The following is a 12,956-nucleotide window of genomic DNA, read 5'->3' on the forward strand; positions in this document are numbered from 1 at the left end:
TCCACACAGGAGCCACGGGACTCTTATTTATTATTTTCAAGAATATGTGAGTATTTCTAATAAGTGTTCTGTTCTCTTTTATATTGTATACAATATGTATATAATATATTCAGGTTGTCTAATGACATCAGCAAATAGAATCCATGGCATATTAGTGTGTTTATAATTTCAATGATAATTTGAATACAATGTATACAATGGTCAATATAATTAGTTCAAAATAAATGTTACTACCTTTACTGATCTTAACCCATTAGGTTGGTTTATTATTTTGAATAGGCATTATTATTATTATATATTTTTTTATATTTCTTTCCTTTATTTCTGCAGCTAACACGTGCATATACAGTTCAAATGAAGAGTTGTGTAACATTAATCTGCTACAAATGACAGTGAATGAGATTTATTGAATGAGTGATTTATCTCCTCTTCTATACTGTAGGCACTTGTAGCCCCCCCGATATTCAAAAAATTTGAAAATGCCAGCACTGAAAGATTTGCTGGTGTTTGCAGCTCTATTTGTCTTCTTTGGACTGGTCCACTGTCAACAGTTACCAAGTAAGTATATGGATTCTCTCACGCTTAATATTATATATATCATATTTCCCGTTGCATTGAAATAAATCTGGATCTTATACAATATGCAGGTTCTGTGTATGTATTTATCATTTCGTATATCATGTCACAGGCAAAAAAGACAATATCGTCACTCATCAAACATAATATGATAAACTTTGAAAGTGACATTAAATTAGCTCATTTACGTTTACTCATGAAAAATATTGCACCTCCACCGCTCAAAAGGTTTGTTAAGCTGTGAACATCCAAAGTGCCATAGAACACCAGCACTAGGACATTCAGCATTCTCATTAAAAACAATGACAGAATGTCATGTCCTTTACCAGAAAAAAAACGAAAAATATTGATATGTCTAATGTCACCTTCTATCACATAGTGTAATCATGCTGCTCCTAATGTTTCTAATCTTTTCCCTGGGTCAAACACTACAGCACCACAGCCAGCAGATGACGGTGTTTGTCAGTTCATGGTCTATTCTCTCTATTATTTGTCTTCCCAGCAGACAACCCAGTGTCATATTTCCCAGTGCTGCTTCATACAGTTTACAGTCTGCAGGTTTAGGGTCATGTTGGGGTTAAGCTGTGTGTGTGTGTGAGAGAGACAGAGTAAGAGAAAGAGAGAGCATTTGAAACCCTGCGTTACCATAAATTCATTAGTAAAAAAAAATTTTTCTACCTCCGGTGTAGTTCCAACAGTTAGCTGATGAAATTGTATATTGAGTGCAGTATTTTTGACCCACTGACTGCAGAGCACGACAGTAACACTTATTTGCACTGATCCAAAAACTGCAGGTTTCACTTACAGACAGAATGAAAAGGATAATATGATAACATGCCACTCTAGGTCACAGTTGTAGACATGTTATTGACTGATTTACTACTTAAATCACTTAAAGCACCAGCTGTTAATCCACATGTCAACTTCATAGGGAACGCAGTTATGCTGATCTCATTCTCATTCAGAGAATAGCCTGCAGTCCAGTGTTTTAAATTTAGAAGCCAAATTCACCCAAGAAAATAAACCCCACCTTCATACATGTTAATGTCTTTGAAAAAAATGACCTCATTATACCTGTGAATAGACGGCAGTATGAATTACAATGATTAATTCAGTTATTTAAAGACTCAGTGATATTGGTGCTGGCATATGGATGCACGTAGACGTAGGTCCAGCTCCTTTGATGCTGAATCGCTGCGATGTGAAACTAAGCTCAGTGTTTGTACTGTGAGGTTATAATCTCCTGGAAGAGTTCTGTGTGCCTGAGTCCAGAGGAGTGAGGAGGGTGGATGGATCTCAACCCGAGGCGGTGGCTTACCGAGTCAACCCCTCCATCCATCTACGCAAGACCATGAGGTACAGTGTTACAGTCTATAGATACAGCACATACATGATATTTATTGTTGGAAAAGCATTAGACATCAGACATAGAACATAAGAATACATTGTGCCTTAAAAGGTAGAACTATATACTGCATAAACATGTGAAATTATAAACCGAATGCTGGAATATTGGGGCCCACGGTTGGTGTAGTGGTTAGACTTCTTGCCGTTCGATCCCCGTTTGGAGCAACTTCAGAACAAGGGCCTTTCTGCAAGGGGTTTGCTATTTCTCCCTGTGTGTGCGTGGGTTTTCTCCGGGTTCTCCGGCTTCCTCACACAGTCCAAAACATGTGATATGGGGGGGGGAATTAGGTGAATTGGGCACTCTAAATTGACCATAGGTGTGAGAGTGTGAGTGATGGACTGGCGAACTGTCCAGGGTTTACCCTGCCTATCGCCCCAATGTCAGCTGAGATTGGCACAGCACCCCCCGCGACCCTCTGGTGGAGGATAAAGCGGTAGATAATGGATTGATGGATGGATGGATGCTGGAATATTAGTGCAATTAGTGCAAAACAATTTGCAGTGTAGTAAAACAGTAGTAGAACTTGGATTTAAACGGGGTTAAAGTACGGAGTGTCCTGAGATGAGTTGTTAAATAGTGAAACACCTGACTATGTTAAGGATTAAAATGTGTCAATAAACTGTGACATCACTGTCACTTGTGTGCAGCTAAGCACACATAAGAGAACATAAAGCTCCTGTATGTAACTTCTGTTGTTGTTGTGCCTCCTCCTCGCCTCCATCGGTCTTGATGTAAAATAAAAACACCTCCTCAGTGCTGCCTGGGAATGATTTGGTGTGACACGAGACTCAAAATAAAAGTTTTTGTAGTTTTTGTTTCTGAGATCTAAAATAAAACTATGTAATTATATGTGTATACAATGTTATAACATAGGCTACTGTACTGCATTGATTTTATGACAGTTGTAAAAGACAATACCATTTCCCAGCTGTAGGGGAAATGGCAGCCTCACTCTGTGGACAGCAGAATCAGCAAGGACACTATAGTGCAGTGCAGTGCAGCCTAATAGAGCTTTTGTTATTCTATGAAATCCTTTACCTGATCTTTTTTTTTTTAAGTTTAGTGCCTTTTGTGTTTTACTCATAAATAAACACATAATGCCAAAATTAAGTCACCAAAAAAATCATCACATGTCAATGAGGGATTGAAGCATGAAATCTCAAATAAAAGCCTTATGTTGCCACAAAAGCCTGTGACTGTTCCTTTGTGCAGAAAGCAGCCTCTGCATGATTTTGATCTTGTCCCACAGTGACGTGTATCCAGATGGTCTTCCCTCTGACTACTCGGTCATTGCAACATTTAAGGTGACCAAGGACACTGCGAAGCGATCCTGGAACCTGTGGCAGGTCAGCGACCCTGACGGACGAGAGCAGGTCGGCCTGCGTTTCCACGGCGACGCGCGCTCTTTGGACTTCTTCTACACCGGCCCCCGTGGGAGCCAGATGCTGAGGACCTTCCGCGGTGTGCAGAAACTGTTTGACGGCGAGTGGCACAAGTTGGCACTGAGTGTGAAGGGCGGACACGTGAAGCTGCTCATAGACTGCGACGAGGTCAGCGTGGAGGCCATCGAGGAATCCAGGCCAGTCCTCCGCAGAGGATACACCACCATTGTCAAACGAGCTGCAGGAGATCGCTCTGTGTCTGTATGTTGACAGCTTGGATTTTTGTTGGTGTATTTTGAATTACAACCTTAAATTGATCTCCGTTGTTCTTCTAGGTGGACCTCCAGCAGATGGATGTGTCATGTGACCCAGAGCAGGCTTATTCTGAGGGCTGCTGTGAACTCTCCAGCGTGGTGAGTCATCTATGATTCAACATTGTTTTCCTCCCTCTTCTCACAGATTTGTTTCACGTTTTTTTAAAACCAGTCTCTTTTCCTGCCCGCGGCAGTGCGGGGGGTATGCAGAGATCGGTCTAGTCGGTGGAAGAGCATCTTGCAAATGTGTGCACGGACAACCCGGCATTCAGGGACCTCCAGGGCCAAAGGTGAATGAACCTGTACAGTGAACATGCCAAAACTGATGAGTCGAGTCAGTGTTGACATGATATTTTCTTCTCTCATTCAGGGTCACATAGGTCTTTCGGGGAAACCCGGAGATCAAGGAAGACAAGGAAACTGGGTAAATAAAAAACAACACAATATGCCTCTCAGTCATGAAAATATGAAAACCTTATGCGAGAAACTCAAACTCAATTGTAAAACCTTCGTTTGTGAGACGGCGCTGAAGCTGTGGAAAAATAGCAGTGGAAGTACAACAGAGACGGAACAGAATGGAAACAAATCTGGAAGCAAAAGTGCTCAGTGATAGTAAACACAGGGGCTCCTTTCAGAGTTCGAAATCTCATGTGCGCGTTGCAGAAAAAAAAGTGAGAGGGAGGAGGCCAAGATACACACAAAAGCGATACAGATGTGACAATACATTTGTTTTTGTATAGTTCTGAAATAACCATTTGCATCAAACACAGGAATCTTCTGTTTTAGAATATAGACTTTAACTCAGACTGGCGGAGGATCACAGGAACCGTCGCGGCTTTGCTTTTCCTTTGGAAGACACTGAGCCAAATGTAATGAATCCCACACACACAGGAAAACCAGGCAGTTGAGCAATAAGCCGTGCCCTCCGAGGGTCGAGTAACGAGTGGCACTGCGAGTGCTTAACTATTGTGTGAAATCTGTTCTGATTTGTTTATGGATCAGGCTTACGAATTCACCACAGGGGGACCAGGTTGTGAAAGAGGGGAGAAAATGATAATTAACAGAAAGTATTCTGCTCCACGATTGAATACGTTTGTATTGATTATTTCCACTTTAAATGTACAACTTGTTAATCTCTTTGATGCTTATTAGTTACTGTTAAGTTAGAGAGACCTGGTGCAAGAGAACTTGTTTAGAGAAGGAAGTTTTTTTTTTTTTTTTTTTTAATTCACATGTTTAAGTATTTAACATGCCCTTTGCACTTAAGGAAATCCCCCCATGCTGACTGAGCATACACAAATGTGTGCCTGTAGAGCTTTGTACTGAACATTCAGAGCACATTTCCAGAGCTGTATGTGCTACATATTCATGTAGTGAACTGCAGCTGTAGCTCATCTGGGAATCTGCGCCTTGTGTAACTTGTTAGAGCTTTGACCTCCTGCCAGGCTGTGAATCACAGAGCCCCAACATGCTGATCTCCGCCCCTGCTGGCATCGGCGGAGGGCATTTCCTGGCACAGATACGAGCTGGCCATCTCAGGTGGTGGGTGGTCCTTTCCTCCTCGGGGTCTATACCCGCCCGTAGAATCGTCGTAAAGTTCACGGTCATGCCTCTCGCCGTACTGTCGGCCACTTCTGAGGTTAGCCTGTGTCCAGCCCGATGCTGCGTAAAAAACAGTGTCGGGTGAGAAAATAAACTGACAACACAAAGGCATCCCTGGTGTAGTTTTATCTGTTTGTTGACAGTGAAATACAGCCATCTGGAAAACACTCATCCCTTTACTACCAAGGAAGTCGGCATGTGTGCAAACAGTACTGGGCCGTGATGTTGTATTGATAATGTGTCTTAAACTCTGCGGAAAGAGATTGGTGTTTATTCTTCACTAATGTGACAGAAACTGCAGTTTAGGGTTTGTTGCAGCTTATGCTTTAAGATGTGCAGAGTTGTCAAGACAAGAACAGTGGTTCCACTCTTACATGGTAAGCTACAAACAAAGCTACGGGAGCTAGTAAGCATAGCATACAATCTGGAACACAGATACAGCTCATTAGTGTCACTTAACATTTTTCCTCACTCACAACTATAATTGTGGTTGTAAAACAAAAATCTTTGTTTAAGAGAAAAGAAAAGCAACAACTTCAGTTACAGTTCCGTTTTTGTGCACAGCCGAAACATGCTGTGTTCATTAGCAACTAGACATTCTGGAGGCTCGATTTAGTTCACTTTGGACCGAACCAAGTGTTCAGCTATATTTACTGCACGTTTTATGCATTTAATTAATTGCAAGGAAATGACTTGTATGAGCATGTAATTGAAGAACACGTCCATGCATTAAAAGTTGAATCATTCAGGTCCACCTGCTCTTAATTTGACATTGATCACATCTACTCTCACATATTTTGCAGGGGATCAGGGGAATCACAGGAGACTATGGCAACATTGGTGAGCCAGGCCTAAAAGTAAGATTGGCCTCCATACGGTATACGCTGCACTGTCTTGGCTTCCACATGCGTTTGGCTTGTTCTCAACGGGCATAATGAAACTTTACTCACACATCCTCAGGGGGAAGAAGGCGTCAAAGGCGAGAAAGGAATGAGAGGACTCTGGGGCCCAGTGGTAATTTATTGCACTCAAATTAATCTTTTTCTTTACCATGAAAATGTTACACGTGTGTATTAATGAGCTGTTGCGTTTAACAGGGAGACCGAGGTCCTAAGGGGCTCGAAGGATTGGGAGGAGCAGCAGGGTTCAAGGTAAACATCCCCACTCGGCTCCTGTTTAACTACGTTTAATTGGATTTGAGGGCAAAGTTTGGTGACATTTTTTTTTTATAACTTTGTGAATAACTCAAAGGAATTAATGTTGACATGTTGACTGTAATGACAGGGAGTTCGTGGACCACCCGGAGACATTGGAGAGACTGGGAAACCAGGAGACGTTGTAAGTTAACCTTGCAGACTTTTAGAAAGTGATGATGTAATTACTGTATTATTAACATTTTGGCCTCCTTGAAGGGCGCCAACGGCGAAAAAGGATATGAAGGAATTCCCGGGTTTCTGGGAGTCAAGGTATTCCTATTTCCTTCTCTCTTTGTGTCTTCTTTTGTCTTTGAATATTGTAATTTAACTCCACCATTCTTTTTTCCATTTCTATTTAGGGAAATAGAGGCACTTCTGGGGCAAAAGGGCGTTCTGGGCCCAGAGGAAAGCAGGTGGGTTGCACCGGGATTCCCAAATGTGTAACAAGAGTTTTATAATTCTGTGTTTTATAATTCTACCTTCGAAATCCCCTAATGTGACCACACACAGCCAGCAAATCATTTTAATGCGGCCAAAAAAAAAACACTGGGAAAGAAGCTATGTTTTTGGCTTTTGCGCCGTCTCCATAAACACTTAGAACATGTGGCTGGATCGTGGCTCAGAAGTGAGGACTTGAAGTTATATCACACACTGATGATGAGTCACTGCGAGAAGAGCTTCAACCACAATGATAACCCCACTCTATTAAAGAAGGCTGCCTGCTCCGCGTGATGCCAATGTGTAATTGTAACCTCTGTTGCTTTCAATTATAATTTGACAGGGTATTGTGGGGGATCCCGGAGAGAGAGGAACTCCTGGAGAGAAGGGGAAGCCAGTATGTATCACAGGATAATCACAATAATATGAATATTTGCAAACAACATGTTTTTTTTTAATGTTGATACAAACACTGATCTTTTTTTTTTGCCTGGAAATTAGGGGATCCATGGTCCTGTGGGCAGAGTTGGCACCATCGGGGTGATGGTAATTCACCTCCGGCCTCACATACTGTACTGTCTCACACCTGAGTCCCAAAAAGAATTAGTTTGTGTTATAATACTGACAGTGTCTCCCTAGGGCATTATTGGAGATCCCGGTCTACCTGGCAGAGATGGCGATTCAGGAATAGAGGTATTATATTCTGCTTATAACGGTGTCTTTATGTAGAAATATGAAAACAGTGTGCATGTCTCAACGTCAGTGTCGCCTCTTTCTCACAGGCGTATCAGGGTCCACAGGGGCTTAGTGGGAAAAGTGGACGAGCAGGAAGGAAGGTAACTAACTCGCTGATCGTGTTTTGGTTTTCTGTACAAATGTGAAAATGTGTTGTTTTTGGCGGATTAACTTGTTGCCATTCGTTATCTTTTCGCAGGGGGAGAAAGGCACCCTTGGGCCACCAGGAGAAATGGGTCCCCAAGGCCAAACTGTAAGTCGCTTTTTCAGGCCTCGCAATCGCACAGGACACGCGCATAAATTTTGTACATAAAGTAGTTTGCCATCTTAAAGGAAAGTTAAAAAAAATGAAGCAGTCCCTTCGGTCGGTTTAATAAATGTTTTATCCTTCGAGGGCCCAAGAGGTTTCAAGGGTTCTGCAGGGAAGCCAGGAAGACCTGGATTTATTGGCCCACCGGGACCTACTGTAAGTGCTCCAGATGAATTTTCTAAACTCGTTCAAACACTTTGTGTTCTTTTTTTAAAAAGCCATTTAATCATGTCTTCACAGGGACATGTGGGTGTGCCTGGAAAAGCAGGAACAAAGGTAATACATGCTCATCCATCAGCCAATAAAGATATCATTTGATATTAGTTAGTGGCTGTAGCTACTGATTCATTATTTCCTGACCCTCTCAAAATTTCAATTTTCAAGATGTTTTTTTTTAACTGTGCTTTCCTCCAAACATTTGGAACTTGTTTACCATGAAAGGTCTTATAAGATATATCTTAATGTTGCTCACTAAGCCATTCCTTTGGTCACTATATTGTCACCCGGTGTCATCTGATCGTAAACACATGAACCACAGCGATGTGCTAGAATAAATAATTCATGGTGGCCTCCGAGAGCTGTCATATTAGCATAAGTCTTTCCTGTTCTCCCCATCTGGATGGGGGTGTCACAACTCATGCTGAACTCCCCCCTCAGGACCTGTTTTTGGTGTTTACAGAGAATCCCATGCTGATTAAAGGGGGCAACTATTCTCCCAGAAACCACTTTTCAGCTGTTTATGTTTTGGGGGACATGCTGTAGAGTAAACTAATCAGATTCAAAAACAGAAACTGCAGCGGAAGTAAGTAAAAAGAAAATTATCCAGAATGTCTGTGATGTTTAAGTCGAATGTCAGAAGTATAGATTCAAGATCGTTTTCACATGTCGATGATGCACTCAGGGGTTGGATCACACCACTAATTCAAACTGGTCTTGATTCTCCACTGTGCATCTCTAAGAGTTCTGTGACTGAATCTCCTGGTCTCCAGACATGTATTTTCCCATTGGAAATTAAAAAAAGGAACTCATAGGTTCCAGGCCCATTAGCGAGTGCAAAGAACACCGTCTATGAGTGAGCAGTAGACAAATCAGTAAGTCGTAAGAATTATTCGACCTCTCCACTTAAATTAAAAAAAATAAAGAAGGTAAAGACACAAAAACAATCTACTGCACAGGTGAATGATCAGTAATGAAGTGGCGATATGCATTCATGCTGCAGAGCATACAGTATGTTGATTGCATTGCTCATGTTTCCTCTGGAGAAACTCATCATAGAGCAGAACACCTGTGAACACCCTGATAGAGCAAGAATCAGGATTGCAAGTTTCCTAACCCTGTATTTTTTTTTTATCCGCCTTGCACAGGGTGACACTGGAATCCAGGGAACCCAAGGAGTCAAAGGTGCACAGGTAGGCACTGCTTAAATATTGAATCATCTCCTTTCATCCTTGTTTTTTATCCTGTTTTTTGGTGTCTCAACACAAATGTCTTTTTTTTATAGAGCGAAAAGGGAGTGAAGGGTCCAAAAGGAAAGGTGAGCTGTGATACCGTCTGACTGAATAGTCAGGAAAAAAAATCTAATACCAGTGCGTCAGATGACATTCCCAACATATTTCAGGCATCTGTAGATGTGATAGTCACACCCACCACTGGATCAAAATATTAAACATTTCTCCATTGTTCTCCTCAGTTATTTGCACGTTATCATCTTGGCAATTGTGTTAACTAGTATTCTTATTTATTCTTATCAATGAGATTGCACTTTCATGTTCAAAAAAATGCATCTTCCAGTTCACTAGACACTGATTTCCCTTTGCCTTCTGATGGATGTGCTACTGGATGTCTGTGTCCTGAATCCAGTCCTGCTCAAGCTGTTAACCTGTTCTGTAGGTTGGAGACAGGGGGCAGCAGGGACCCCAGGGCGGACGGGGGAAGCGTGGCCCGGCGGGTCTGTCTGGACGTTCAGGTGGTGTTGGAGTCAAGGGGAATCGAGGTGAAGGAGGACCAGATGGTTTTCAGGGGCCCCCAGGACCACCTGTAAGTTAAATACAGGACCCTGATTTTGTTTGTATGTTGCTGATGTGACCATTTAAAGTTATACTGTGATTATAATCGAAAGAACCGCTCCTCCGGTTTATGCTACAACTGGCTATCATTTCTGTGAAGGAAACTGTGTGCACTTGAAATGTTGCTGACCAGTACACACTCAGTGTGTTTGGTAACACATTTAAACACTTTCTCATTAGACATGTAGTCAGATGTGACTCACGGCAAGGGATTTCTTTAGTGTGGCAATAAATCCACAATGAGCCTGAGGAAATATTGTTGGATGCATTTGTTTTTTCCTCTGCGAGGCAGCCACGAGGCTCCAGCAGGGCCCTGCCCTGTAATACTCCATGTTACATGTGCAACATTTGGGTCACCTCCACTGACGGATGTGCTCATGACTTGTCACACAGGGCCCGACCCTCTCTGCGCAACATGTGATCGAGGTATGTAAGAAAGTGGTGCTGGAGCAGATGTCCACCTTTGCCAACTCAGTGAAGAGGACATGTGCTGCAGTTTGCCCTCTTTATGGGGACGTTCCCATGGGTCCCCCTGGTTCCCCGGGACAGAAAGGACCCCCCGGACCTCATGTGAGTTTTTTTAATAGTTTTTAGTCATGTTGTTGCAAAAGATAATCAGCCTGCATTGCGCTCAAGGGGCCTTTACTTTTCTAAAACCATTGCTTCATGTGGCTCCTCCTCCTGCAGACCTTCGGCTAAAACACGCTGGTGGTGCTCAGTAAATTCTCCATACATTGTCTGTGTTTGTCTCCCTGGCTGAGTGAAATGCAAACACAGTGCAAGGGTCTAGACTGGACGAGTAGAGCCTTGAGTATTTGGCAGAAAAGCCTGGAATGAAAACGTTACGACTTTCCACGTCTCTGTCAGGACAAATAAGGAGTCACAGACTAGACACTTGAACTGTGTTGAATGGTTTTTGGAGATTATTACAGCTGACCTAGGATCACGAAGCCTTTGTTCCACAGCTTCTTTAATCACAACGACTCTCACACTGATAAATGCTCTTGGAGCCATTATTATATAAAATAGTTCATTACATTAGATTATGGCCAGTAAGCCTCATGTTGTGGTGTTTTAAGAGATGTACCATTACTGTGCAATGTTTTTCCGACTTACCAAAGAAAAAATGTGTGTTTTTAACAGAGCTGGTCAGAGGTTGATGGAATCTAAAGTCATGCAAGATTTACACTGAAAACACACAAGAGAATAATGGTGTATTTTCCTATTGATGATGTTGTCAGGGTGACTCTGGTATTGATGGTGTTGATGGAGAAGTGGGTGTACAGGGATTCTATGGAGAAGCTGGAGAAACCGGACGGAAGGGAGAAAAAGGTGTGGAAAACAAACGTGTCAGAGCATAGAACATTGATATGAACTAACTATAATTGACCAGAGCTTGTTTTAGAAAGACAAAAATGTTAAACAAAAAGATTTGGTATGAATAACCTATTCCACCACTGGGAACCAAAAAAAACAAAACATTAACCACATATATGACACTGTTGATTAAAATACTGTACAGCAGCATTGGCTAACAAGTGAACATGATGTAACACTTTGTGTTGAAAGACGTGTTCTTGGAAAAGCTTTTCAGCAAAACGGCCTGTTGTTCCTGTTAAAAAAGAGTGTGTGTGCGTTTGTGTGTGTGTGTGTGTGTGTGTTTGTCTGTGTTCCAGGTGACATTGGGGAAAAAGGTGACAAAGGAGCCAAGGGTCATGGCCTACCTGGTTACACTGGAGATCAGGGACCACAGGGTAATTTCATCTTCCACCATTTAATGTCCTTTGACTCAGATAAATTGCTTAAAATGAGTCTTGAACTTTTTCCAAACCTGGGTCTGTGCAACTTTGTTCAAACTATATATTCAGCTGAGTCTGTGTTTCTAGAGAAATGGAGGAGACGTGTTACTGTAAGTGAAGTCTTACTGTAAGAGACGCGTGTTATTTGCCAAAAATGAAACAATTTTCTCGGGGAAGACTCTTTTCTTGGAACCAACCATGTGTTAACTTATTCAGCATAGTCTGTCTTACTGCAGACTGGGATGTCTGAAGCCTTTCCTCCTCCGTCACAGGTCAGCGTGGGCGAGCCGGCAGAGCGTTTAATGGCCAGCCGGGCAAGCAGGGTGAGAGGGGACACGGGGGGCAGCCTGGACTCGGGGGTCACCCAGGTCTCAGAGGACCTCCGGGTGTCTGTGTCACATCTGGATGTCCTCAGGTCAACGTCACCAGTGCGATACCACAGCCAGCATCAGCTCCACCAACACCACGCAGACAGAGGAATCGCCCGTAGAGGAAGAATCGTCTAGACTGTGATTTTGAAGAGTGAGCTTAAAAGAGGAAAACCTGACACAGTGTTTTTGTTAATATGTGATTGTTCGAATAAATTGACATTTCCATGTAAATATGCAACCAAAACTCGAACTGAACTTCTGCTAACAGAGACAACACATAATTATGACACCAACATTTTTATTTGATAGATTTCATTCTAAGTTGTCTTGAAACATCCATTCTTTATAATAAAAATACAAAACGGATTGATATTGGGGTTTTTTTTTCGATTTTTGTTCGAAAATTATAGATTTTTTCTTTATATTGTGTTGTTAAACCTACAGTAAAACCAAACAGAATGTATTATAAAGTTTAAAAGTTTAAAAGTTTAAAATGTCATCACAAATGGATGTTTTCGAGAGCTTAACTGAACACGCTAAATTGCCCGTATAGGTGTGACTGTGAGAGTGAATGGTTGTTCGTGTCTGTGTGTGTTTGCCCTGCGGTGGACTGGCGGCCTGACCAGGAGGTGACCCTGCTTTTCACCCTGTAGCAGCTGGGATTGGCTCCAGTGACCTGTGACCCTGGGAGGATAAAGAGGTAGACAATGGCTGGATGGGATGGGATGTTGGACATTTCATTGATTTATTACAATCTAA

At 42.2% G+C, this 12,956-nt stretch overlaps 1 protein-coding gene across 1 annotated transcript; it reads left to right on the plus strand.

The window, feature by feature from the left end:
* Positions 1 to 479: 479 nt before the first annotated feature.
* On the plus strand, positions 480 to 12,316 carry LOC310933826 (uncharacterized protein; the record flags this gene model as incomplete). Its single annotated transcript, XM_083897396.1, has 26 exons — positions 480 to 558; positions 1,809 to 1,932; positions 3,234 to 3,627; positions 3,702 to 3,779; positions 3,875 to 3,970; positions 4,051 to 4,104; positions 6,086 to 6,139; positions 6,243 to 6,296; positions 6,380 to 6,433; positions 6,567 to 6,620; positions 6,695 to 6,748; positions 6,838 to 6,891; positions 7,260 to 7,313; positions 7,418 to 7,462; positions 7,556 to 7,609; positions 7,699 to 7,752; positions 7,851 to 7,904; positions 8,046 to 8,117; positions 8,202 to 8,237; positions 9,326 to 9,370; positions 9,463 to 9,495; positions 9,852 to 9,998; positions 10,421 to 10,597; positions 11,269 to 11,359; positions 11,704 to 11,781; positions 12,099 to 12,316. 26 exons carry the CDS (start codon positions 480 to 482, stop codon positions 12,314 to 12,316), a joined length of 2,307 nt encoding a protein of 768 aa, XP_083753522.1.
* Between the last annotated feature and the right edge of the window lie 640 nt (positions 12,317 to 12,956).

The sequence above is a fragment of the Microchirus variegatus genome (genome assembly GCF_963457635.1).
Source record: "Microchirus variegatus genome assembly, chromosome: 11".
In the NCBI taxonomy this organism is placed as follows: Eukaryota; Metazoa; Chordata; class Actinopteri; order Pleuronectiformes; family Soleidae; genus Microchirus; species Microchirus variegatus.